The 23,896-nt window shown below is 38.4% G+C and overlaps 1 protein-coding gene across 2 annotated transcripts in view; it reads right to left on the reverse strand.

Moving 5' to 3' along the window:
• The window catches only part of mettl15 (methyltransferase 15, mitochondrial 12S rRNA N4-cytidine), an 86,416-nt gene extending 62,969 nt beyond the window's left edge, over nucleotides 1-23,447 (reverse strand). The window contains exons 1-2 of one of the 2 annotated variants that reach the window (XM_073837091.1): nucleotides 23,326-23,447; nucleotides 22,572-22,839 (exon numbers count right to left, since the gene is read on the reverse strand). In XM_073837091.1, coding sequence (XP_073693192.1) covers nucleotides 22,572-22,832 — 261 coding nt within the window. In that variant the 5' untranslated portion in view covers nucleotides 22,833-22,839; nucleotides 23,326-23,447. The other variant, XM_073837092.1, reaches the window with a different exon arrangement.
• Between the last annotated feature and the right edge of the window lie 449 nt (nucleotides 23,448-23,896).

Genomic DNA, 23,896 nt, shown 5'->3' on the forward strand with positions numbered 1-23,896 from the left:
TTAATGATGGTGTGGGATTTATGAATAAAATAAGATCTGTGGTAAACATTACTTGAATATACTTGGACAATTTGTTCTACAACGTAAATTACATAGCTCAAAAGATAATTATCAATATTTGAATCAATAATTTAATAAATGGAGATATTAAAGTTTGATACCATTTTGTCAAATCAAAAAAACTAAAATTAATCAGCATTAATAAAGTATTTGTGTTTTCAAAAATGTACTTAAAAGCTACAGTTTGCAAGTTTTGTCTTTGTCGCCATCTCTGTTTGCAGTCTGCAATTGCAGTTATTTGCGGAATTATCATCTTAACGTGGGTTGTGCATCAGCACGGCTCCTCAACACGGATGAATCTAATGTTTTAAGGTGTATGTGTGGTTGTCAGTCATCGCAACGGTGTGGATACTGTACTTAGAAATCACAGATTCTGCTAGGGTTGTCAAAATGGCTGAAAAACTAAATTAGAATTTTGTACTTAAATATGATCAATATTCAATTTATATTTGTATTTAAAAGGCATAATTTCCGTTAGGGGGGAAAAAGCTATTGGCTTCTCTGCTGAGGCCACAAGAGAGCGCATCGAGCAAAATATTACTTATGCACGTTTATTCAAAGCAATAAATTAAAGGATTGGTTCACTTTCAGAACAAAATTTTACAGATAAATTTTACAGATTTTACAGTAGGACGATTTTGATACTGAAGATGAAAGACATGAACATCTTGGATGACTAAGGGGTGAGTATATTATCTGTAAATTTTTGTTCTGGAAATGAACTAATCCTTTAATGACTATCTTTGAAAAAAGTGTGTAATGTTTAAAATAATGTTTATAAACCAAATATAATTAGCTGGGTAAATGTGAAACAAAACAGCATAATGAATGTGTGAATAGTTTAATACAAAAGACCGAAAACCAATTGCAAAGAGTACTTTTTCATCTAAAAACATGAGATGGAGTGGGATGGGGAGAAACCCGCCATACAGTTTTAAGACGTGTTTAATAAGTTGAACTTACATTCATTTTACATAGCTTGATAAACAAGCAGCTCTTTTGTGCGAGATGAGAGTACAACAGTGATAGATGTCCCTATAGAACATGTGATAAATATGTGTTCTGTGTGAATGGCTTGGTTTCACTTTTGCCATAAACAAGATTTGTAAACGCATTGATGTTCAATGTTATTGCATTCGAATGTAGTTTTTTATTCTAAATTCGACCGGATATTGTCATCTGAATAAGTAAGTAACATGTCTGCCACTTGAGAAAAGATCAGATCAGATGGTCACTGCAGTCCCCAGGATCCAGTCCATATCCAGCACAGATGGTGGATCAGCACCTAGAGACGATCTCTACAGCCCTGAATGTCAGCGGAGACCACGTCAACTAGATGAGCCCCTGAGACAGATCCCCAGTGAAGACCTCATCACCAAGACGGCCATCGGCGCAAGACCACAGGAACCTGATGAGTCCTCTGCACAATCTGACTTTGCTGCAACATGGAACAAACTGCTGGTTCGTTTGGCCAGAGAAGAACTCTCTAAGCTGAAGTTTCTCCAAAGGTTTTTTTCTCCATTTATGGTCACTGATGGAGTTTTGGTTCCTTGCCGCTGTCGCTTCTGGCTTGCTTAGTTGGGGACACTTAATTTCCAGTGATACTACATACTATTTGAACTGAACTGAGCTGGATAATGACATCACTGAATTCAATAATGAACTTTAACTGAAAATTGTGTTTACTGCTGTCCTTTTGCATTATTGACTCGCTATTTCCCCATTTAATACTGTAAAGCTGCTTTGACACAATCTGTTAAAAGCACTATATAAATAATGGTGACTTGACTTGACGTATTTCATTAACATAATCCTTTCTGGATTACAATCCGCCAACAAAATTATAAATTTTATTATTCCAGCTGCTGTGAGAAATGGCTATGAATGATACTTGCACAAAAATGGATTTCGAATCATTTTAAACCAAAAAAAGTTACAGGCTGCAGCTTTAAGTAAGTGTTAGATGACTGCACAAGTAATATAAATGTTAAAGTAGAGGAAAAGAGAGGCACAAATAAATATATTGCAGTACTGACCGACATCATCTTCCAGAAATTTCTACCAAATGTTATTTTACCAACAAACTGAAAAACCCCAGAGGGAGTCCATGGTGAATTAGCCCTTCAGGTTTGCCTACAAATTGAGGCCACAACCGAACAGCTCTACATCTATGCCATGAAATTTAACATGTTAGCATCTAGGTCCAAGCAAAACTTAAAAAAAAAAGCATAGAGAGTGCCAGAACAGATTTCTTCCTCAGACATTAAATGATGCTAACATGCTAAATTTAACCTGAGCAAAACTTCAAAGAAGCTTAGGATTTATTTGAATGGAGAGAACTAGATCCGCTGTCTTCCTCAGGCTAAATTTAGCATGTTAGCATCTTTTGCCATCCGAGCACGACTTCAAAAAGCTTAGCATCTATTTGAAAGGAAAGCGCTAGAGCCACTGTCTTCCTCAGGTTTTTTCAGATGTTTTCTCTGGCTACTCAGTCACCAGGGGCAAAGAAAAAGGAGTGCTGAGGGGACAAAACGTAATGAATACGAAGCCAGCAGACACAATCTGCACAGTATGTTCAAAAACAGCATGTATCACGACAAATATAATATGTGCAGAACAGGTCAATTGTGGAGCCCTCGGTACACAGTACACACACATACCCACACCGACCGTTTTAAATTATTGAGTATCACTGCGTGCGGCATTGGCAATAATGAAATGTTGGAGAAAGGATACAGCGGCGGTGTAGTTCTGACTCTGGCAGTAGTGAATGACAGCTGATAATGAGATGTTTTGATACTGAAGGTGAGGGAAAGCTGGAGAGAGACAGCGCCTGTGTGCCTCTATGACTCACACACCCATCTGAGAAACTATAACTCCTCTCTCCTTTCTTTCTCCCTCTCTCTGTTCTTTCTCTCTCCGCAGGAACTAGGAAGCACTACCTGGGTTTCATCAAAACGCTTATTAATAGGCATGGCAGGCCAACTACATCATTCATCATTGTTTTCATCAGAGATGAAAGAGGATGGTGCAGTATCAGTGGTGAGCGATCACCGTTTCCTGCGTCAATGGTTTAACCAGAAAAATCGGAATCGGTTGGACCCGGTTGTTAGGAGTCTGCTTGTGTGAAATGCTAAGGAAAGTGACATGCAAGTTACAAAACATTCTATGGTTTACTGTGGTTTCTGAGCATTGAACAAGGTATATGGTGTAAATAATGGCATGAAAACAGGATAATAGTATTTATGTACCATGTTTTTTTATGGTCGTAACATGGTACTTTTTTTGGATGTTCACTCCTCAATTTAAATTTCCTGATAATTTGCTCACCCCCATGTCATCCAAGATGTTCATGTCTTTCTTTCTTCAGTAAAAAGAAAGTTTTTGAGGAAAACATTCCAGGATTTTTGTCCATATAGTGGACTTCAGTGGGAATCAATGGATTGAAGGTCCAAACCGCAGCTTCAAAGGGCTCTACACGATCCCAGGTCTAGCAAAATGATCGGTCATTTTCTAAAAACGAATTAAAATGTACATTCTTTTTAAACACAATTGCTTGTCTTGCACTAGCTCTGCGATGTGCATCTACGACGCATTACTTATTCACATTGGAAAGATCACGTGTGGTTAGTTTTTTGTCTATGTTCTCCAGTTCAAAAAGGTTGAAGCGAAAAACTCTCATTTTTACTCCAACTTTAAAATTCGTAACATTGTTGTTTTACCTTTTTTTGTGAAGGACGTATGACTTTCTTCGCATGTTCACTTTGTAAACAGTGGGTCGGTACTTCTGCCTATGTCACGCGTAACCTTTCCAACCTTTTTTTTGCTAGATAAGACCCTTATCCCTTGGCTGGGATCATGAAGAGCCCTTTGAAGCTCCATGGAAACTGCAATTTGGACCACTGATCCTCATTGAAGTCCACTATATGGAGGAAAATCCTGGAATGTTTTCTTCAAAAACTGAGTGAAGAAAGAAAGACATGAACATCTCGGATGACATAGGGGTGACTAAATCATCAGGAAATTTTAATTCTGGAGAGAATTTTAATCAATGAATACCGTGGTATATACCATTTTACAACGCTTTTATCATTTGATATCAGCACCATACTACGATATCACCACTCCTGAAAGACAGACTAGCATTAAAGTAGCAATGTAACAGGAAGCAGCGATAGATCTTTTATAACACATGAGTAACACCAATTATTAAAAAAAAATAATAAAAAATTAAAGTGGGGATTCGTTCTGTCCATTGGCTGTTGATTGGATGGAGTTCAGAGAACCAAATGACTTGAAAAGTCTGAAATTATGGTACATCAACAATGAAAAGTCTGTTGTTTCCCTGGCATTGAGTTATGACATTTTAATTGAAAATTACACGGCCATAGTCAAAAAATTACTTTCAATAAAAAATGAAGTCAGGCTTTGAGTAAACCTCTTTTTCTCCCACACACATAGCACATTGTTTGTCCCGCATGTAGACAAGCGTGCTCCCTTATTAGAGTGGTTAAGGTTTAAAGTCCAGCCTGCAAAACTGGGGTACGATTCAAAAGATCTGCCAATACCAGAGGGCCTCCTTTAATATGCCTAAATGAGAGCAAGACAAAAAAACAAGGTCATATCTGATCTAGCACCCTCCATTCAACAGCAGCCCTTGATAGAGCCAGGCCTGTATTTAAAGAGCCTTGCTCGCTTGGATGAAGAGTATTACGCTATTGTCGGCCAGCTATAGGACAGAAACAATACATGCTATATTTAAACTCTAATGAAACCAAATTCAGAGTAAACGTTCAAGCGGCTTGAAGCCTGGAAGTAACTCTTAAAAGTAAGAAAGCGGGCAAAAGGAAAAGGAAAAAAAGGGAGAGAGATGGAATCCATCCTGAAGGTGAATTTCATGCCAGTAGATGTGGACAAAGGAGGCGCTGATCTGTGACTATTAGGACCTGTAAAGAGAGGTCTAGTTAAATGAAGACAGTCTTGTAAAAGAGTGATGAAAGAGGGAGAGAAAGAGAGACAGAGAGATATGAAGGATGGGAGGAGGAGTTCAAGTCATTTGATTATGTTTTACAGAAAGGAAAGAGAAGGATATAGGGATGGAAGGATGGATGGGTGGAGAGGGACAGAGAAAGTGAATGGTGCAGTGGATAAGGCCTCTGACAGAGGGAGCCCTGAGGCACTGCGTTTTAAGACAGAGGAATTAGCAGTTCATAGAGGATTTTATACAGCAAAGGCCGCTGGATGGGGGAAGAGCACAGGAAGAGTGCACAAATGCAACCTACTTACGAAGAACTAGTTAAAGGCACAGGGGTTAAATCGGGCCGGAACGATCCGGAGCGACCCATCGCACAGGGTTCAACTCAGTTCCTCTCACTCCAAAAGACGAGACTGTGCTGCAACTCCTAGTTCCTTGTTCACCCCTACTTGTTTCGTACGGAGCAAGTAAAAATCCCATTCCCATTGATTTCTAGCGATAACGTATTAATCTTTCAAGACGGACCTTCCAGGAGCTCCGTGGTTGTACAGCACTGCTTCTGCATAAACCACAAGTCAGCATGACTTTAAAAAATATATCATTTACAATTTACATTTTACCTAAGAACTACAATACACGTAATCCTGAGGAAAAAACCACCAATCAAAGAAGTCTGTTACTGTGGAAACAGGAATTGCTGCAAAGGAGCTCAACAGTGACTGCCCACTCCCGTAAATCATTGCGAATGACGTAATGAGTCAGTCTCTCTACACCCTCAAACTACAGATGTGTATATGTTGGGATATCTTGCAATAAACTTCAAATATATGGCATTTTATACTTAAATTCAATGACAGTTTTATATTGCACCACCTTGTCTGATTTGATTACGTCATTCATAATGCTTCATGGAAAGAGTATTTCAATGCCTCATAAAAGCTGTTAGACAGAAAGTCGTGCTTTTGTCTTTTTTTCAGACTTTTCAAATATTTTTTTGGCTTTCGATGAAAGGTTTCATGTTGTGATTCATCTCATAGCTGGTTGGTTTGGTTCAAGGACTCTTCATTGAAAAACTTTTCGAAATGCCTACGTAGAAAATAAATAGAATCAAACTTGATTGAGGGCGACAGGCCAAAAGTAAATGCTGTTTTACCCACATATAAAGGCTAAAACAAAAACTTAAATTTGAAATGAGGATATGGTTTAATTTGCATGCTTTTTCCCTGCCCAGTCACCATGGGATATTTTGACTGGACTGATGACTGATGACTAGATTTGACTAAATATTTGTTGAAAAGAAATACACTCTTAAAAAAAATTGTTTTTTAGTCTAATTCCAAAGAACCTTCTTTAAAGGGTGAGTTCACCCAAAAATGAAAATCAGCCCATTATTTACTCATCCTCAAGGCAGGTGTATATGACTTCATTCTTTCAGACGAATGCAATCTTATCTAGAGTTATATTAAAAATTGTTCTAGCTCCTTCAACTTTATAATGGAATGGGCGGGTGTTTCTCTTCATCCATCCAAAACAAGTCCAATAAAGTGCATCCATCCATAATAAAAAGTTAATCTAGCTTGCGCTAACAGTTGTACACGGAAACAGTTCCGGGTGGATGATGTATGATGTCGCTGTTGCGCATGCGCCGCTCAGACGTGATGAACGCGGACACACAGTGGAGAGATTAAAACAAAACAATTCACAAATAAGTACAAAACGAGGCTTTGTAATGAAAAAAGTTTTTTCGGAATGGATTTTGATATAAACCAAGAGGAGACTGGTTTTCCTTTGTTAAAGCCAGGAAACTTTGCCTTCTTTGCTCCTGTAAATAAACGCTGGTTTTCACGAGACTCACAGGAGCATGCGCAATGCCAACATCATCCACCCAGAGCTGCTTTCGTGTACAACTGTTAGCGCAAGCTAGATTAAAGTGATTATTACAACTTAAATATGGATATTTTTCTTACAAAAACAAATTGATTCGCTATAGGAGGCCTATATTTACCCCCCAGAGCTATGTGAGGCACTTGTTATTTTTGATGGATGCACTTTATTGGACTTGTTTCGGACTAATGAAGAGAAACACCCACCGCATTATAAAGCTTAAAGGAGCCAGAACAATTTTTAATATAACTCCAAATGCATTCATCTGAAAGAGGGAAGTCATATTCATCTAGAATGCCTGGAGGGTGAGTAAATAATGGGCTAGATTTTTCAAGTTTGGGTGAACTAACCCTTTAAGAAAGAACTTTAGAAACGTTTTAAAAAGCACTAAAACAATCAAATCAACACATAATAACTAACTTCAGTGTTCTCTGAAGAGGATTATTTGCTGAATTTAAAATTCTAGAATGAACCACTGAAAAGGGGATTCTCAAAGTGTTTCAGTGTTTAAAATTCAACAGATGCAAATAAAGTAAAAAAGTAACAATAGAAAAAATCTAATTTCTGAATTGTAAACACATACTTTTACATTCAGTTCTTTTTCCTGGCTCTCTACGGTGGCTGAAATATGACTCATCATTCATAGTGGAGTATATCCCCAAAGGACCCCAAGCATGATGTGCTGACAGACTTCTTCACCCGCTCTAAGCCCTCCCTCCTGAGCTTACCACCTGTGCAGGTAATTCAGAGTAAATTTCCACTGCCTCTGCTGTTAAGAGTCTATCATCAGCACCACCTGAGGAGTTCCTTTTCCTGACAACAGACAAGCACATCACCAGCACCACTGACAATGATGTGTGTGACCTACACAAAACTGAAAGCTAAACAAACTGGCAATCTGTGTTTAGGAAAAAATTAGATTTAATATGGGCAATTATGCTCGTTTCAGACAAATGCAAACATTTTAAATATGAATGCACCAATATTAAAATTCCAGCCAATACAATCAGCATCTTGAATACAGATCCAGCCAAATCATCATCATGTCATGAATAACCAATACATTTTGCACATTTAAAATTCAAAATCTCTTTACAATTGTGAAACACTTCAAAAAATAAAATTAATAACTTCAACTGAATTTAGGCTGCACAATGTTATAATGTACAGAATAAAATAAGTGTTTTTTTTTCACTGTAAGTGAGCTTTAGTTGACAGCATAGTTAATATAAATGTAAAAATAGTTGTAAATATACATAAATATTTCCAAAAAAAGGTCTAATCATCAATATAGCATTGATATATTGTGCATTCCTCAAATATTTCAGAAAATGACAAAATCAACACGTTTGCTTCAGTGCACATTTACAGATCAACACTCCTGATTGGCTGCGCCAAAGACGTGCGTCATTTTCTTTTTTCTTGTCTCTTTTTCCCCAGGTGAGGTCCATCAGGTGAAACCCAGCACTGCACAGGGTAATGCATACAGCCCACCTGACCCCTGAGCTTCTATCTGTGTCTCTCGACCGCTTCCATTTCAGGCAAAGCAGATGAGAGCCCCATGCCCGCTGTAACTCAAACAGCCCTCACTTATAATACATAACCAGAGTCTTTTCACTGAAAAATGCATACACATGCCTGGTCTGGGTGTGTATATGCTTGTCAGACTGTGTAACAGATATGTATCTACATGTAGTTGTAGGCTATACAAACAACACGGGTATGTTAGGGCTTCCAGAGTTTACACAATTCACAGTACACCAGAGCCTTTTGAGTTCTTAACTATAATATTTTCATTTAAAAAAGAAAAATCTAAAAATCTAAAAAAGAAGAAATACTCAACAGTTGAATGTCGTATCACTGGATGTTGCATCACCCGTTAGAAAAACACAAACAAAACAAAGATAGAAAATTCAGACAAATAAAAGGATATAAAGACTAAAGATTACGTAAATGTGCATGTTTGTGATTATCACTGCAAATACACACATTCAAATATTCTAAAAACATAATGTTTTAGTTGGAAGGTTTACAAAGGTTTTGCTTACGGCCCTGGTTCACCGTTCTGCCCTCAAGGCATCTATACTTCTCAAAACAAACCATAACCAACCAGGACACCTGCTTCACAACAGCAAAATGAAGCGCCATACATTACAATTCCTGTCACTCATAAAACCAGAATGGGCCCTCATCACTATTACATCCATCCATTCAGGAATCAGCAGGAGCCGGTCACATGCTACCGTAAAACATGAGTCTATGACTCACAAGGACATCAACGCATACGTATTTAGCTGTAACATATACAAAGTAGCGGACTATGTCCATCAGTCAGATGCATCAGGCCAAAGACAGCACTTTAATTAAATCAGAAACAGCTTTCAATTAGTTAGTCTAGGCCACGGCTGGGCAGGAAGGCTGTGTGTCAGGAAGCTGACTCATAAAGCACAAAAACTTTTTGTTTTTTTCCCTTTCTCCTTGTCTCCCCTCCCTTCAGGGGAAGAAGTGTCTGCTGAATGAGATCTACCAGTGATTAAAAATGAAGAGAGCGAGAGGACATCTAAAAAAGAAAAGAAAAAGAAGTATAGGCCATCTGACCTTCTGTGAAGCGATTGCGCTTCCGGCCCTGGACACAAACCGTCATGCCTATTGACACCTGGCTCCCCAGCGTGGGATCAATGGCGCTAAAAAACACTGAGAAACGGCATGAGGCTCTGCGAGCATCCTACTCTGCCGTCATATCTTGTGTATAGTTAATTTGGGTGTAAAATATTCAGATTGGCATCCTAAATGAGCTTTTGTTCAAAGTTCAGCGTGAGCTCAGCAGCGGAAAACAGCGGCAGCTGTTGCTGAAGCCTCAACTCAAAATCGGTAAAGTTTGACATCAAAACCGCGAGACGGTGGGAGGGAGGATAACAATTGTAAATTTATTCTCCAAGCCTCGTTCTCACAAGCGAAGAAGCATCTGTGAAGGCGTTTACCTACCAGAGAACAAAGATATCTGCATTGTAAAACACATCTAGAGTTGGCCTTAACCCCAATGCCCCTATTAGCGCACCTGCATTAAATGCGATCATGGCGCTCGACATCCCGACGCGTCAGCGGCCGGGCTTCTGTATGAAAATTTGGTGCAATAAATTAAGAAGAATCATAATTCAAATAATGGCATGCCTGCGGTTTCTGAGCTTTCATGCAAACCCCAATCAAGGCCATGTTGCTGTGATGAGTCATCGCTCTATCCAGCTGTCCACCGGGCCTAACATCTGATTAGCAAGCCCACGCTCACCCGGTAGGCGCAAATGTAAATATTGTAATAAAACCCTCAGTAATAACTCCCGTGTCTTGGAGAGGCTTCACTTTATTTATTTTTCCCCACATTTCAGCAATATTGTTTGATGGAGACCGCATACTTAAATATCAGTTATTAAAGCGAGCGTTCAGGTGTGGGTTTCCAGAAACCATTCTTCAACTTCAGGCTTTTTTTAAATCTCCCACGAGGAGCTACTTGCATCATTAGTGTAATTATCCTTCACATCATTGTTGGAGTTATTTACCATCAAAGAAGTGGGTGTTTCGCTTCACCTACAGAGCTGCAGAGTGACACTCCACACTGTGACTAATACGCCGCAATATTTACAGTTTTTTTTCCCCATGTCCCTGAAGCGAGAATGTTTAAAAAAAAAAAAAAAGAAAAAAAAACAAGAAAAATCGCAAATGACATGCAAATCAAAGTTCAAGGGCTGCTGTAGTGGATCAGAACAGTGCATTTCTTACAAGATATCCAAACAGGAAGCGCCAAAGTGACCATCATCGCCACAAGGAGGGGTGGGGGGTCAACGGGTGTGTTTCCATGGTGACGCAGAATGCTTGAGGGCCTCAGCTGAGCTCCCACTAAGAGGCTGTCCCCTCTGTGCCAGCTTAGCCACCTGGTACAGCCATGATACATTTGGCTAATGATGTCACGGACTCTCTTTCACGCCGCGCCCCCACCACCACGGCCCAATTGTCTATTCATGAGAGTAATGAGAAGTCAGGGAGAGGGAGAGTGAGAGACAGACAGAGAGAGACTTTGCTCATGGCCACTGATAACCCCAGACTAAACTTGCAACCTTACGAGGCTCGGGCTTAATATCTGGCCGTCAATCAGCTCTGCCATCCCTTGCCGGAGTGTTTAATTACAGAGATCAATTATTCACCAGCCTCGTCTTTCAGTGGGCCACACTCCTCAAAAAAAGACTGCCACAAGCTGAGGGAGTAGACAGCGGCTTGCCAGGACAGACCAGAAATATCCCTAGCACAACATGTCCACCAGGAGAACGCCGTCTGCACCTTACCTAAGAGCGTGGACCAATTTGCCATGCATGACCGGTGCGAGTGTAACATTACATGAAAATTTATTGAGGCCCGCCGCCTGTCCTACTGGCCCTGTCAATGCGCTGACGTCATGGCTTGTTGATAAATACCACAGCGTCAGCTTCGCCGATTGCCGTCATCACGTCTTTCACGGCTGGCCGTGGCATTCATTATTATTTTACACCAAGTATTAAAGGGATAGTTCAGCCATTAATGAAAATCCTGTCATCATTTACTCACCCTTGTGTCATTCCAAACTTGTGTGGAACATAGAAGACGTCCACACAATTGGACTTTCAGACAGTTCAACATTCTTCAAAACATCTTTTGTGTTCCACAGAACAAAGAACATGAGGGTGAGAAATGAGTTTCCTTAATATATCCCTTTATATTTTGGTGCAACCTGTTGCAAAAAGTAAAATAGAATGTCTTCATGTTGGTGGTGCGAACAAAAGACATGCTCACACATGACAGCAGGTGATATTCTACCTCAGTGAAAGAGGAGAAAAGAAGGTGCGGCCATGATGCGCATCTTCTCAGAGGGTCACTTATCGTAGGTCCCCATGCTTTATGCAACTCTAAGAACTTGCCCCATTAGCGCTTTGCAATTCTCAATCACTGTAAGACAAACTGTTCAACTGACCCCAGATCAGCCCAAAAGGTAACTTCAGCCAATTCCCGAATCCTCCCCCGTTCTCCAGACTGACAGCTCATTAATCTCCCTTGGCTGCAATCCCTCCTCCCCGGTGACAGAGCCTGAGCCAGAGCAGAGGATTCCCCTATGCCTGCCTGTGTCCATCCCCGCTGGTCCACCTGCCTGGATCAAACACTCTCCACAGGGAGGGGACAAGATGGTAAAGACCAGAAAAGGGGGGTGTTGGGGATTTCGACGGGCAATAAAACAAAACAAATCACTTCCTGTCAGGGTGTGTCTTTACTGAGTGGGCGTGCAAATGTGTGTAACCAGGCGCTAAGAGCAGGGCCACTAAATGAGACAGGACATGAATAAAGCAGCGGCTGGCTTCGATTGTTCGTGGGCAGGCTCCAGGGGAAAGCCGGTACTGAGGAATCTATCACAGGAGATTGGCTAGCTCGTGGGTGGACGTCAACGAGTAAAAAGGCCCTTTGGTGAGATCTGAGACTGGGCCCACCAGATCGCAGTGTATAAATCTAATAGACAATAACGTATGCCCCTTCACCAAGGAAACTGGAGGGAAATGCACATTGCAGACTGTCAATAAGAATGAGTCTTTTGTTTATAAGCTCACCTCAGGACATTCTAACACCATTATGTTCCTCGGCTGGGGTTGAGGGAGGCGAGGTGAAGTTTAAAGTTAAAATACTTCCTCAGTCAGTTTAATGCACAGAGACAACTTTAGAGACAGCATAGCTGTGCATGTTTGAGCTGTCTGACACAGCAACACTGACTCAACCAATGGCGTGATTTGGGGGGCGGGAAGTCTGTTTGTCCAACTAATGGCAGATAAATGATTGGGGAATCCAACTTAAAATCGTAAAATGTTTTGTGAAATTTTACATTTAAGATGTTTTAATAAAATTGTGAATTTAATAAAAATTATCTATTTGTCATCCTCTGCAAAGCCTCTAGTCATAAAAAAAAAGTTCAAACAGAGGCCAAGCTGTTATTAAAATGCCCGATATGACTAAAGAAAAGAGAATATCACATAGGGATACACAGATAATAAAATTCAGACCAATATACAAATAATAATTTTTTATATGTTATGACCAATAATGATAAATGATTAAAATTCTATACTAAACTGTGTCAATAAATACAAATAAAACACTAAAAAACAATATACTTTGAATTTATGCATCACAACATTTTAAATGTGGAGTATAAAAAAATGGAAAAATATTTTAAGACTTGCTAAACGTTTAAGAATGTTTTTAAATTAGTGTTATTAACTTGTGATAGATGATGGAAAAGGTAAAATAAGGAAATTAGTATGCACAATGTAATATCCAAAACTAACCATTAAATTAAAATCTCCAATAATGGATAACCAATATGGTACAGATATGCCCATAATGCCCGTTTGCCATGAAATGCCAAGCCTCTATCCTGTCTCATAACAAAAACTGAGAAGCAAGAAGACAATACACATGCGTACATGCATCTGTAATGATGGTATATGAAAAGCCAACAAGATTCATGGTATAACGCATGTATACAGGCCTTTTGGCCTTTCCAATTGGCACTAACACTATGAGACAGCAAGAGAATCATTACTAAAGGGTCACATCTGGTTTTGAGATTGGTCTGAAATGGCAAGGAATGAAAACGCTGAACCTGTGAACTTCCTCATATCAATCTGTTACACTCAGTTAAGCTCTATGTGCACTTGAAGATTGGGACAGAGAAGAAAAGGCGGAAAATGAAATGAAGTAAAAATGAAATCAGTCTCGCTTCATTTTTCATTTAACGCAAACTATCCCCCCGCCCTACACACACGCATGGCCGGAAAAACTAATCCAATTGAAAGAAACGTTTAAACCAATTTTCGACTAATTTCCAAACAGAAGGGAGCGAGGCATGCATCGCTACCTGTTCAGATAGGTCACGTACAGTGCTGTACTACACACGGCTGCAGGTTCCGATGTGGACAGGCATGTCTATTCCCCTCAGACAGATGGAAATTCCCACTTCCCCGTCTCTTACTCCGCTGCTATTGTTTTTCTTAAATGGCTTCCACATTACACCCCTGTAATCAAACTGTAGGATTCATACTGCTCATTATTCAATTAGCCAAATGCTACAATCGCATCCTGATGGCTAAGATAATTAGTGTAAAATGGTTACCCGGCTGGCAAAGTGGATCTGCAATTCAAGGTGAATAGAATATCCAATTGTACCAAATGTAATTTTTTCAAGGCTAATTTGGTGGCTAATGAGGCTGCTCTAGTTTGGGTAATTTATGGACGAGTGGAAGGTGAAAAAGGCCAGAATGAGTGAGAAAAGAGAGAATTAACAAAGAATTTCCTCTCTTCAACAAAGGAGGTTTCTATAATGCAAAAAAACAGGTTCACGGAACACTGACAAACTGAGAATGTGAAATCACCAGTCACTATGGTTTCGTATATATTATTCATTGTTCCCACTTTTACGTACTTCGATGTCTTTGCTAAGACATCTACATTTCAAAAGAGCAAAAAACAAACCCATTCATTTCCTCCATAGAAAAAGGATTTGTAATTTAACTTACATTGAAATGATTTACATTAGAACATTTTATGACTCAGTTATGTAATTTGTCATAAAGAATTGAAGCACACAGCACTTTTGTCTTTTTCTGACTTTCAAGTAGTTTCTTGCTTTGAATCAAATGTCGTAATGTTATGATTCATCTCAGAGCTGGTTGCTTTGGTTCAAGGACTTTTTATAAAATAATTTTTCAAAAATGCCTGCTGGAGAAAATGAATGGGAATGAAAAAAGAAAAAACACTTAGGAAGGAACTGGAATAAAATATCTTCAGAAACGTGGCTGCAGAAAAAAAGTCACTGGTTACTTTTGTATTCTATAGGAAAGTGGTACAAACGGGTTTTCACTGACTGAGCCTTTATATTAATCAGAATACATTTAATCATGATCCAAACAAACATGCTACATTTAGCATGAGCCGTTTTTGATGTAAATTAGATTGTATAATGTCAAGATTCAAAACAGAATGGCCTGACTTTAGCCTTGTGATATTATGCTACAGAAAACATATCTGAATGAAACAAAAACAGCAGACGGGACAGCAGGTGGCGCTTATGGACCAGCAGCAATACATCATTTGGTTACCACTGTAAACAAAGCAGCTGTGCTTATAAACACTACTTTAGGTCAGATTAAAAGAAAACATCATCTAAATCAGGGGTTTTCAAACCTGTCCTGGAGCCTCCCCTGCCCTGCACATTTTGCTTGTCTCTCTCATCTAATACACCTGATTCAAATCATCAGCTCATTAGTAGAGACTGCAAGACCTGAATTGGGTGTGCCTAATAAGGGAGACATACAAAATGTGCAGGGCAGGGGAGGCTCCAGGACAGGTTTGAAAGCCCCTGACCTAAATGAAGACAGTCAGCTCCCCTCAGACATACACAGTGTTAGAAAATTTTTCTTAATTTCTGTTGCTTGTCTGTGCTCATTTGCCACATTTTTTTTCTCTGTCCCTGCAGCTCTCTCCTTTAGCTCAGTGTTAGTGTCACTCCAGGTGTTACCAAAGTCCCTTTAAGGTAGGCCTATTCTATAGTCTTTGGTGTTACTTGTGCTGTTTCTCCATGTTAAGAGTTTGGTGTCGCACATAGACCTGACTATGCATTCGTATACTTTTCTCTGATGAACTAAAAATAACAGGAGTGTGTCCATCTCTCAAATGTAGCATCTATCTCAGTCATCTCAACCATCAAATTATAGCAACAGAAAAAATAGAAAAATTATTTTACCCGCAGAATTTATTCTCTGGTGCTGTTTTGCTTTGTTGCTAAATTCAGAACGTAATTTTGAGTTAAAATATGTTGCTGGAGCTTGTGTTTCAGAGATTGTAACAAGTAATTATACTACCTAAATTTTATTAGTAATTAGTGGTGGGCCGTTATCGGCGTTAACGTGCTGCGTTAACGTGAGACTCTTATCGGGCGATAAAAAAAATATCGCCGTTAATCTATTCTCAAAGTTCGGTTGGGAGCTGGGTCTAAACTACGCAAGATATGATGACTTTCACCTTGATATTTGAGCGCGGATGACGTATACCTAGTGGAATTGCACTGTAGGGGGCGAGAATGAGTCTTCAACTTCTGTGAAATTACCACATCAAATGAGATGTGCAAACATGGATGCAGTTATGAAGCCGCTTCAGGGCAGGTGTGTGCGTTGCTAGACCCTTTTTACTGGGGCACGTGCCCCAGTGAAAATCTGCTGTGCCCCAGTAAAATCTCAAGTTGAGTTATAATTTACTTTGATAATCCCGCAATAAAGACATTAAACTATATGCAACAACTGAATTGACGCTTCTAAAAGCAACGCACTTTAATGGAAGACTATGCACGCAGATAGGCTATCCATGCCCATACACAGACGTGCACGTCGTGCAGCCTTTTGCGCAGAAGTACTTGGTTACACAAGTTTGTATAGGTAATTATGTTGTAAATGCAATTGTCAAGCAGTTTGTGATGCATTTTGGAAACAGGAGATGAGCGCCTGATCTAATGCGCCACCTGGCCCGTTCTCGAAGACTTACTTTTAGTCATTATTTGGGTAGCACACATATTCTGAAAATGCCTTCAGCAGAATTCAAATTAGCCATTTTAATCTAGATTAATCTAGATTAAAAAAATTAATCTATGCCCACCCCTATTAGTAATGCATTATATTACTGTGTTACAGCAAAAGTAATATACTATTGTAATATCATTACTTTTGTAATGCGTTACTCCCAACACTGGACATACATTTATATAAACCTCACCTCCAGTTAAGTATTTTGAATTTTCTTCCTACATTTTATGAACAGTGAGCTTGATATGCCTGCTAAGTTACAGTATTTCCCCTCTTTGCATTTGTCTTCAGCTTCTCTGACTTCTGTTAATGGCCATTTACAGTTGGTTCATTTGCCCAGTTAAAGAATAAGTTGTGTTATTAATAGTTCTAAAAGTTTTCCAACTATTAGTCAGAAGTGTATGTAGTTAACAGAGATCTCCTCTCAATTAACAATGCTGTGTACACTGGCGTTTTTTAAAAATGCATACTGTTTGCATAATTCAAACCGGTCTGCAGTTTGAACTGGTATATCGTCCAGCTATAGGAAAGTCCTGAAGCCAGTACGGTTTCTAAAACAGGTCTGGGAAGCACTAAAACAGTTTTGTAATGCTCTGGGTGCTAAGGTAAATATGGGTAACCTTCCTTCAACTGTTTCAACAGTTCCCATGGCAATAGGAAACTTAGCGTGGGCCACCACACATGTTTGGTGACACCTGTAAGCAGAATGAGAAACGAAGTTTGTCTTATCCGGACATATACAAGCAAAATGTTGTCAAATAAATAAAGCACAGACCATATGTCGTCACGAAGCATTCAAGGGCAATCCCACTTACGGAAACCAATTTTGATGGATTGTCAGTGAAATCTCTACTCTGCAGCCGCCGTGCCGGGGGGTGACGCGTGAAAGCCCTTCACCTGTGCTGCTATCCATTCCTGGATAACTGCGTAGGAGGTGGCGGCCGGCTGAAAGCCTACATTTACCCACTTTGGTGTAATTGCAGCGTTTACTCTTTGATTGCCTAAGAGCTCCATTCATATTCACTCCTGCCTCGTTGGATGAGAGCTTCTGCAGTGGGGTTGATTGCTTTACAATGGCAGATCAAAATATTAGAGTGATCCCTCTGAGCAGTCACAGTAAGCGTTTGACTAACAGTTATTATTACGCTGTCTGTCAGTGTAATAATAAAGCAGGCTAAATTGTTCAATGGGGGGAAAAGAGCTGGTTCATGCTCTTCTAATAATTACCAATTTGCTGCTTGCTTTCTAGATTTTGATACTAAACGCCTCAAGCTATAAAACACATCTGACTAGAGGGCCAAAGTCACGGCAGTAAAAGTACATCTTGAAATTCTGCTGTAACTCCCACCTATAGCATTAAAAAAAAAATTAGGTTCAAATTGAAGTAAAAGTTCAGAAGGTTTTGAAAACACTTGTGAATAAGGTTCAATTTGTTAACATACATCAAGTATTATGAACTTACAATGATCTATACCTTTTTTAATAAAGTTAATTAACAAACTAATTAATTAACTTTAATTAATTTCTACACATAATAAAGGGTTAGTTCACCCAAAAATGTAATTTCTGTCATTAAATCAGTGATTAAACCGTAATGTTATAATGCTACGAGAATACACCTTGTGCGCAAAGTAAACAAAACAAAAATAATGACTTTATTCAGCAATTTCTTTACATGGACTATTTTATCAACGTCCTACTACCTTTCTGGGCCATAAAATGTTTCAGTTGCAATGTTGTCTATGCAAGGTTCGGAAAGCTCTTAGATTTCATCAAAAATATCTCAAATTGTGTTCCAAAGATGAACGAAGGTCTTATGGGTTTGGAATGACATGAGGGTGAGTAATTAATGACAGTTTTTATTTTTGGGTGAACTAACACTTTAATACAATTTTATCATTCCAAGATGACAAATGATTATTAATGTATGAATAAACATGAATTACCAATGAACAATAGGAAATTTCGAAACTAACATTAACCTAGATTAATAAACACTGTAGAAAAGGTTGTTCATCACTAGCTCATAACTTATTTTAAGAAACTGACCTAATTGTAAAATGTTACCAACACCTTTAAAAAAATCTGTATGTAATCTTTTTACTATTATACCATAAAAACACCATAATACACTTGCAGATATTCAGGAAACATGCTAATTTACAATACTTGTTTCTCTAAAAAACAATGCTACAGCCAGTTATTCTACTTTGACATCTGCATTACATGTCGGAATGTCTGTTTTTGCTTTGGTCTGTGTGATTCCACCCACTCACAATTTACCCAATAATTTTACCACAGCCCAGGTTTCCAGTTTGCAGAAAAAACTGGGTCAAAGATCACAGATTCTACCCAATGTAAAATGCCTTGGAATTCATCTAAAAATGACCACAGGCATATTAAAATGTGTGATAAATCAACTCATTAGTTTACAGTGTAATGTTTGTCGCCTTCTATTGTTGCATGAATAAACAATATTTTAAATTTAGACCACAGTCCTATTTCAACCACTAGCTGTCAAAACAACATACTGCATATTTAAACTGAACAAAACTTTTTTGTTTACTTTTAAACAAGGTCGTCAAGCCAACATTCAAAGTTTATCTTAACTGACTTTGTTATTGTAAAACTTGAACATTTTATTGTTCATTTTAAATTCTCTGAATTTCAATTTATTTAAAATCTTCTTCCTGAATTCCAATTTCAATTCTAGTTCTTATTTACGGCTTCAATTCAAATTTATGAACCAAACTGGACTTCAGAAAGCATTCTCATTTCAATTCTAAATGATGCACAAGCCCGGTGCATACACAAACACATCTGTGAGATACATTCCTTATTGAAGCACAGACGGTCTCATTATTTTTTATTTGATTATTTGGTTAAACGCAGGCCTTTGGCAGGCTGTCTCTGCACCAGTTGGCCCATGGGCGGATAGTGAAGTTAAGAGGTGCAAACCTTAGTCAGGAGTGGTGCGGTACTGTGGCGCCCCACGTTCTGCCAACAACCCAACAGTGGTGCCATCACTGACTCAGTCACTGACCCGGAGCCCCCACCTGCATGAGCAACGCTTTGAGCTGTAGGACCCAGCGATGCCCATCTCAAGCTGCCCACTAGAGCAGAAGGCCCTTTGACTCACGCCCATCTGGCCTGCTAGCACGTTAGAGTACGCCAAGGTCTGTGAGCACACTGCTAACTTCCCTACCCTTCCCAAGAGGGGACAGTTAACAAATCGGGAGTCCTAAAAGTTTCGGTGACGAGCAACTTTTTTTTTTTCTTGTCAAGACGGCATGTGGTTAACAGAGGCGATGACAAGTCAACATTCCGCCTCCAGGTTTTCCCACATACATACACAAATACACAAACACAAAAGTTCAATGTTGCACCCTGTGTGGGAGTTAAAAAGGATGCACGTTATGGTCTTCTTCATTAATTATTTCCATGTAAACATGTCACGAATCACATGATTTCTGGTGATACTGACAGTCAAAAAAAAGATACTTGGTAGAGCGTAATTGCACTAATATTTTGTATTAAATCAGATATTCATTTATGCATTTAACATTTTACAATCTTGAAATCAGACTTAATCACTAAACACCCACTACTGGTCAAAGTTTTTTAAAAGAAGTCTTTAATTCTCACCAAGGCTGCAATTATTTTATAAAAAAAAAAGAAGCAGTAATAAGTAATATTGTGAAATATTATTGCAATTTAAAAGAATTCTTTTCTATTTAAATATGTTTTAAAATGTTATTTATTCCTGTGGTGGCAAAGCTGAATTTTTAGCAGCCATTACCCCAGTCTAGTGATCCTTCAGAATTCATTGTGATATCTGAATATATATTAAAATAAAAAACAGTTATTCAAAATTGCAATAGTATTTCACAATATTACTGTTTTTACTGTATTTTTAATCCAATAAATACTGTTCTGGTGAATATAACTGGCTTTTTTAAAACATTAAAACATCCCAACTATTTCACACTTTTGACCAGACTTTTTAGGGGTAAAACAGCTTGTCACTGTGGCAGTGCCTTTGCTGGGACAACTTTGTACATTATTTACCCCTAAAAGTTCATAGAAGTAACTTAACGGTACATATTACTAGTCTATGATAGTAATATGCACCTTTCAGTGCTAGAAAAGGTACCGCTAAATGTATAGTTTGTACCCTTTTTTTATGACAGAATTTTTTTAATGACAGATTAGGTCTTTGTACACAGAAGCATTTGATTCAAAACAGAAATCACAACTGCTAGAAAAGGCCACTAGTGACTTAAAGGAGAAGTTCACTTCCAGAACAAAAATTTACAGATAATGTACTCACCCCTTTGTCATCCAAGATATTCATGTCTTTCTTTCTTCAGTTGTAAAGAAATTGTTTTTTTAGGAAAACATTTCTGGATTTTTTTCCATATAGTGGACTTCTATGGTGCCAACGATCAAACGATCCCAAATGCGGTTGTAAACGATCCCAGCCGAGAAAGAAGGGTCTTATGTAGTGAAACGATCGGTTATTTTAATTTTTTTAAATTACTATTTATATACTTTTTAACCTCAAATCTTGTTTTGCTCTCCCTGAACTCTGTTTTTTCCGGTTCAAGACAGTTAGGGTATGTCGAAAATCTCTCATCTCATTTTCTCCCTCAACTTCAAAATTGTCCTACATTGCTGTTTTACCTTTTTTGTGAAGGGTGTTTGACCTTTTTTGCATGTTTACTTTGCAAACACTGGGTCGGTACTTCTGCAGCAATGTAGAATGATTTTTAAATAATTTTTAAGTTGAGGGAGAAAATAAGATGGGAGTTTACTAACTGCCTTGAATTGGAAAAAACAAGAGCAAAACAAGACAAGCGTTTGAGGTTAAAAGTATACAATTTATAATTTTTTAAAAACCAAATAACCAATCGTTTTGCTAGATAAGACCCTTCTTCCTCGGCTGGGATCATTTACAACCGCATTTGGGATCGTTTGAAACTGCATATAAACTGCATTTTGGAAGTTCAAATTCAGAGCACCATAGAAGTCCACTATATGGAGAAAAATCCAGAAATGTTTTCCTCAAAAAACATAATTTCTTTATGACTGGAGAAAGAAAGACATAAACATCTTGGATGACAAGGGGGTGAGTACATTATCTGTACATTTGTAAGTCAGTTATTTCTGTCTTTTGCTGTAGTGTGTCAGTAGGAAATATCAGTTTACATTTCCAAACATTAATTTTGCCATTAATTGTAATAATCCAGTGAGATTTTTGTTTGCTCAAGGAGTCTGATAACAGCCAGTCCTTCACACAGAGATCTGATCTCATCATAATCCAGTCTGTCTGGAATGACTTGAAGAAACAGAACAAACTGAGACAGACTAAATCCAGAAGAACTGTGGCAACATCTCCAGAATGCTTCAAGAAACCTACCTGCAAAGCTACAGTACTGTTAAAAGTTTTAGGAACTTGTGTGAAAATGCAGTAAAAGCAGGATGCTGTCGAAAATAATGGCATGAATATTTTTTCTTTATCAATTGACTTTATTAACTAAATTAAATCAACTTTTGGTGTGACTGCATCCTTTGCAGTTAAAGCAGCTTTTGCCCTAGGTGCACCTGTGCATAGTTTTTCAGGTAGCTTTGCAGGAAGGTCTCTTGAAGCATCTTGTAGACGTTAACACACTTCTTCTGGATTTGGTCTGCCTCAGTTTGTTCTGTTTCTTCATATCATTCTAAACAGACTGGATGATGATGAGATCAGACCTCTGTGTAGAGCACTGGCTGCTGTCAGGTTCCTTGTGCAAACAAAAATCTCAGTGGGTTTTTACAATTAATGACAAAATGAATGTTTGGAAATGTACATTTATATTTCCTACTGACACACTACAGCAAAACAGAAATAACTGACTTAAAACCATTTTTTAGCTAGTGAACATACTAGTGTTCTAATTATTTTGGCCACCACTGTATACATGTAATAGTCAGGGTAAACATTTCAACTTTCTGATGAAGGACTGACTGACCTGCCCTGGTTTGATGTCCAGAAACTGCAACACTTCCTTCACCATGACCGGTGTGTGAAAGGGTTTCTCACTTTGGGTTGACATCTCCAAATTTTTTAAGTCAGAATCAGGGTTTGAAGGCACTGAGCTGGTATAGAGCCTGCCTGGAAGCCACAACTTCCTCCAGCATCGCCTGAACATTCTGGTGCTGTAGTCAGGAATAACATCTCCCAAAGTTCGTTTGCAGGGTGCAAACATGAAACGATTACAATATAGAGGCATTTGTGCTCTGCACAGAATAGAGAACATACAATGTGTGAGACATTTAATGAAAACAACACTGACAAGCTATAAAATCCAAGATCATGTTGTCAAACATGCCATCTGTCTTACCTACTTTGTAGGTCTCATTAAAGGTTTAATTAAAAAGTGAGATATTTTAAACTCACAATGCAAACATAAAAAATTGCAAATATGGTGTGAATAAGTAAAAGTCATTCAAACACTCTTAACTGTCAGTCTCTTATGTCTCAGCATTTAACATCGGCACATATTGATATAATCCCGCCAAAATAATACAAAACATAGGGACACGTGCAGGACGCCAGAGGCAGGGTTTGTCTCAGATGCGTTCGGGTTTACATTCAGATTTCAAAGGAAGTGCATGTACTTGTCGTCATGTCTGTCAACACGTGATGTATTTATAGACATACAACTCTGCACACCATCTACAGTATATCTTAGTCAAAGTTCAGTTCGGAAACATACAACTTACAATGCAAAACGATAAAACAATACAGCTGGTTGTGAAATAATGATTAATCGCTATTATCCTATTAAACCCGGTTGTTTAGTCCTTTATTCAGCGTTGTGGTGGAGGTTCAGTGCAGCTGTGACTGCTCCCGGAAGAAACAAGACATGACTATTTTGTGTTCCTCCTGAAACAAGACAAGCATTTAAAATCAGATATAATCGATATATGTATCTTAGAAACATCAATTAGCAATCTTGACAGTATTCTGTATCGGTATTTTACGTTTGTGTGTGACTAAATGCATATGTGCGACGGTTTATGTTTATAATTTTATTCGCAATTTTCCCACGTTTTACTCCATATGTAATGATTTCAAACGATATTTAATATTGTTTTATTCTTGAGTACAGGTAACTGAGGTTTTAAAACATCATGGGCAAATGAAATTAGTGACATATCTGTGTAAAATACTTAAAAAACGAATTTTGTTCACACATGTATTAAGATTAAATGTGGTATGTAAATTAAATCCCGCGAAATGACATTCAAAGTGCGCTCATAATTATCTAACTTAAACATGTTATATATTAAA

This window comes from Garra rufa, chromosome 3 (genome assembly GCF_049309525.1).
Source record: "Garra rufa chromosome 3, GarRuf1.0, whole genome shotgun sequence".
NCBI lineage: Eukaryota > Metazoa > Chordata > Actinopteri > Cypriniformes > Cyprinidae > Garra > Garra rufa.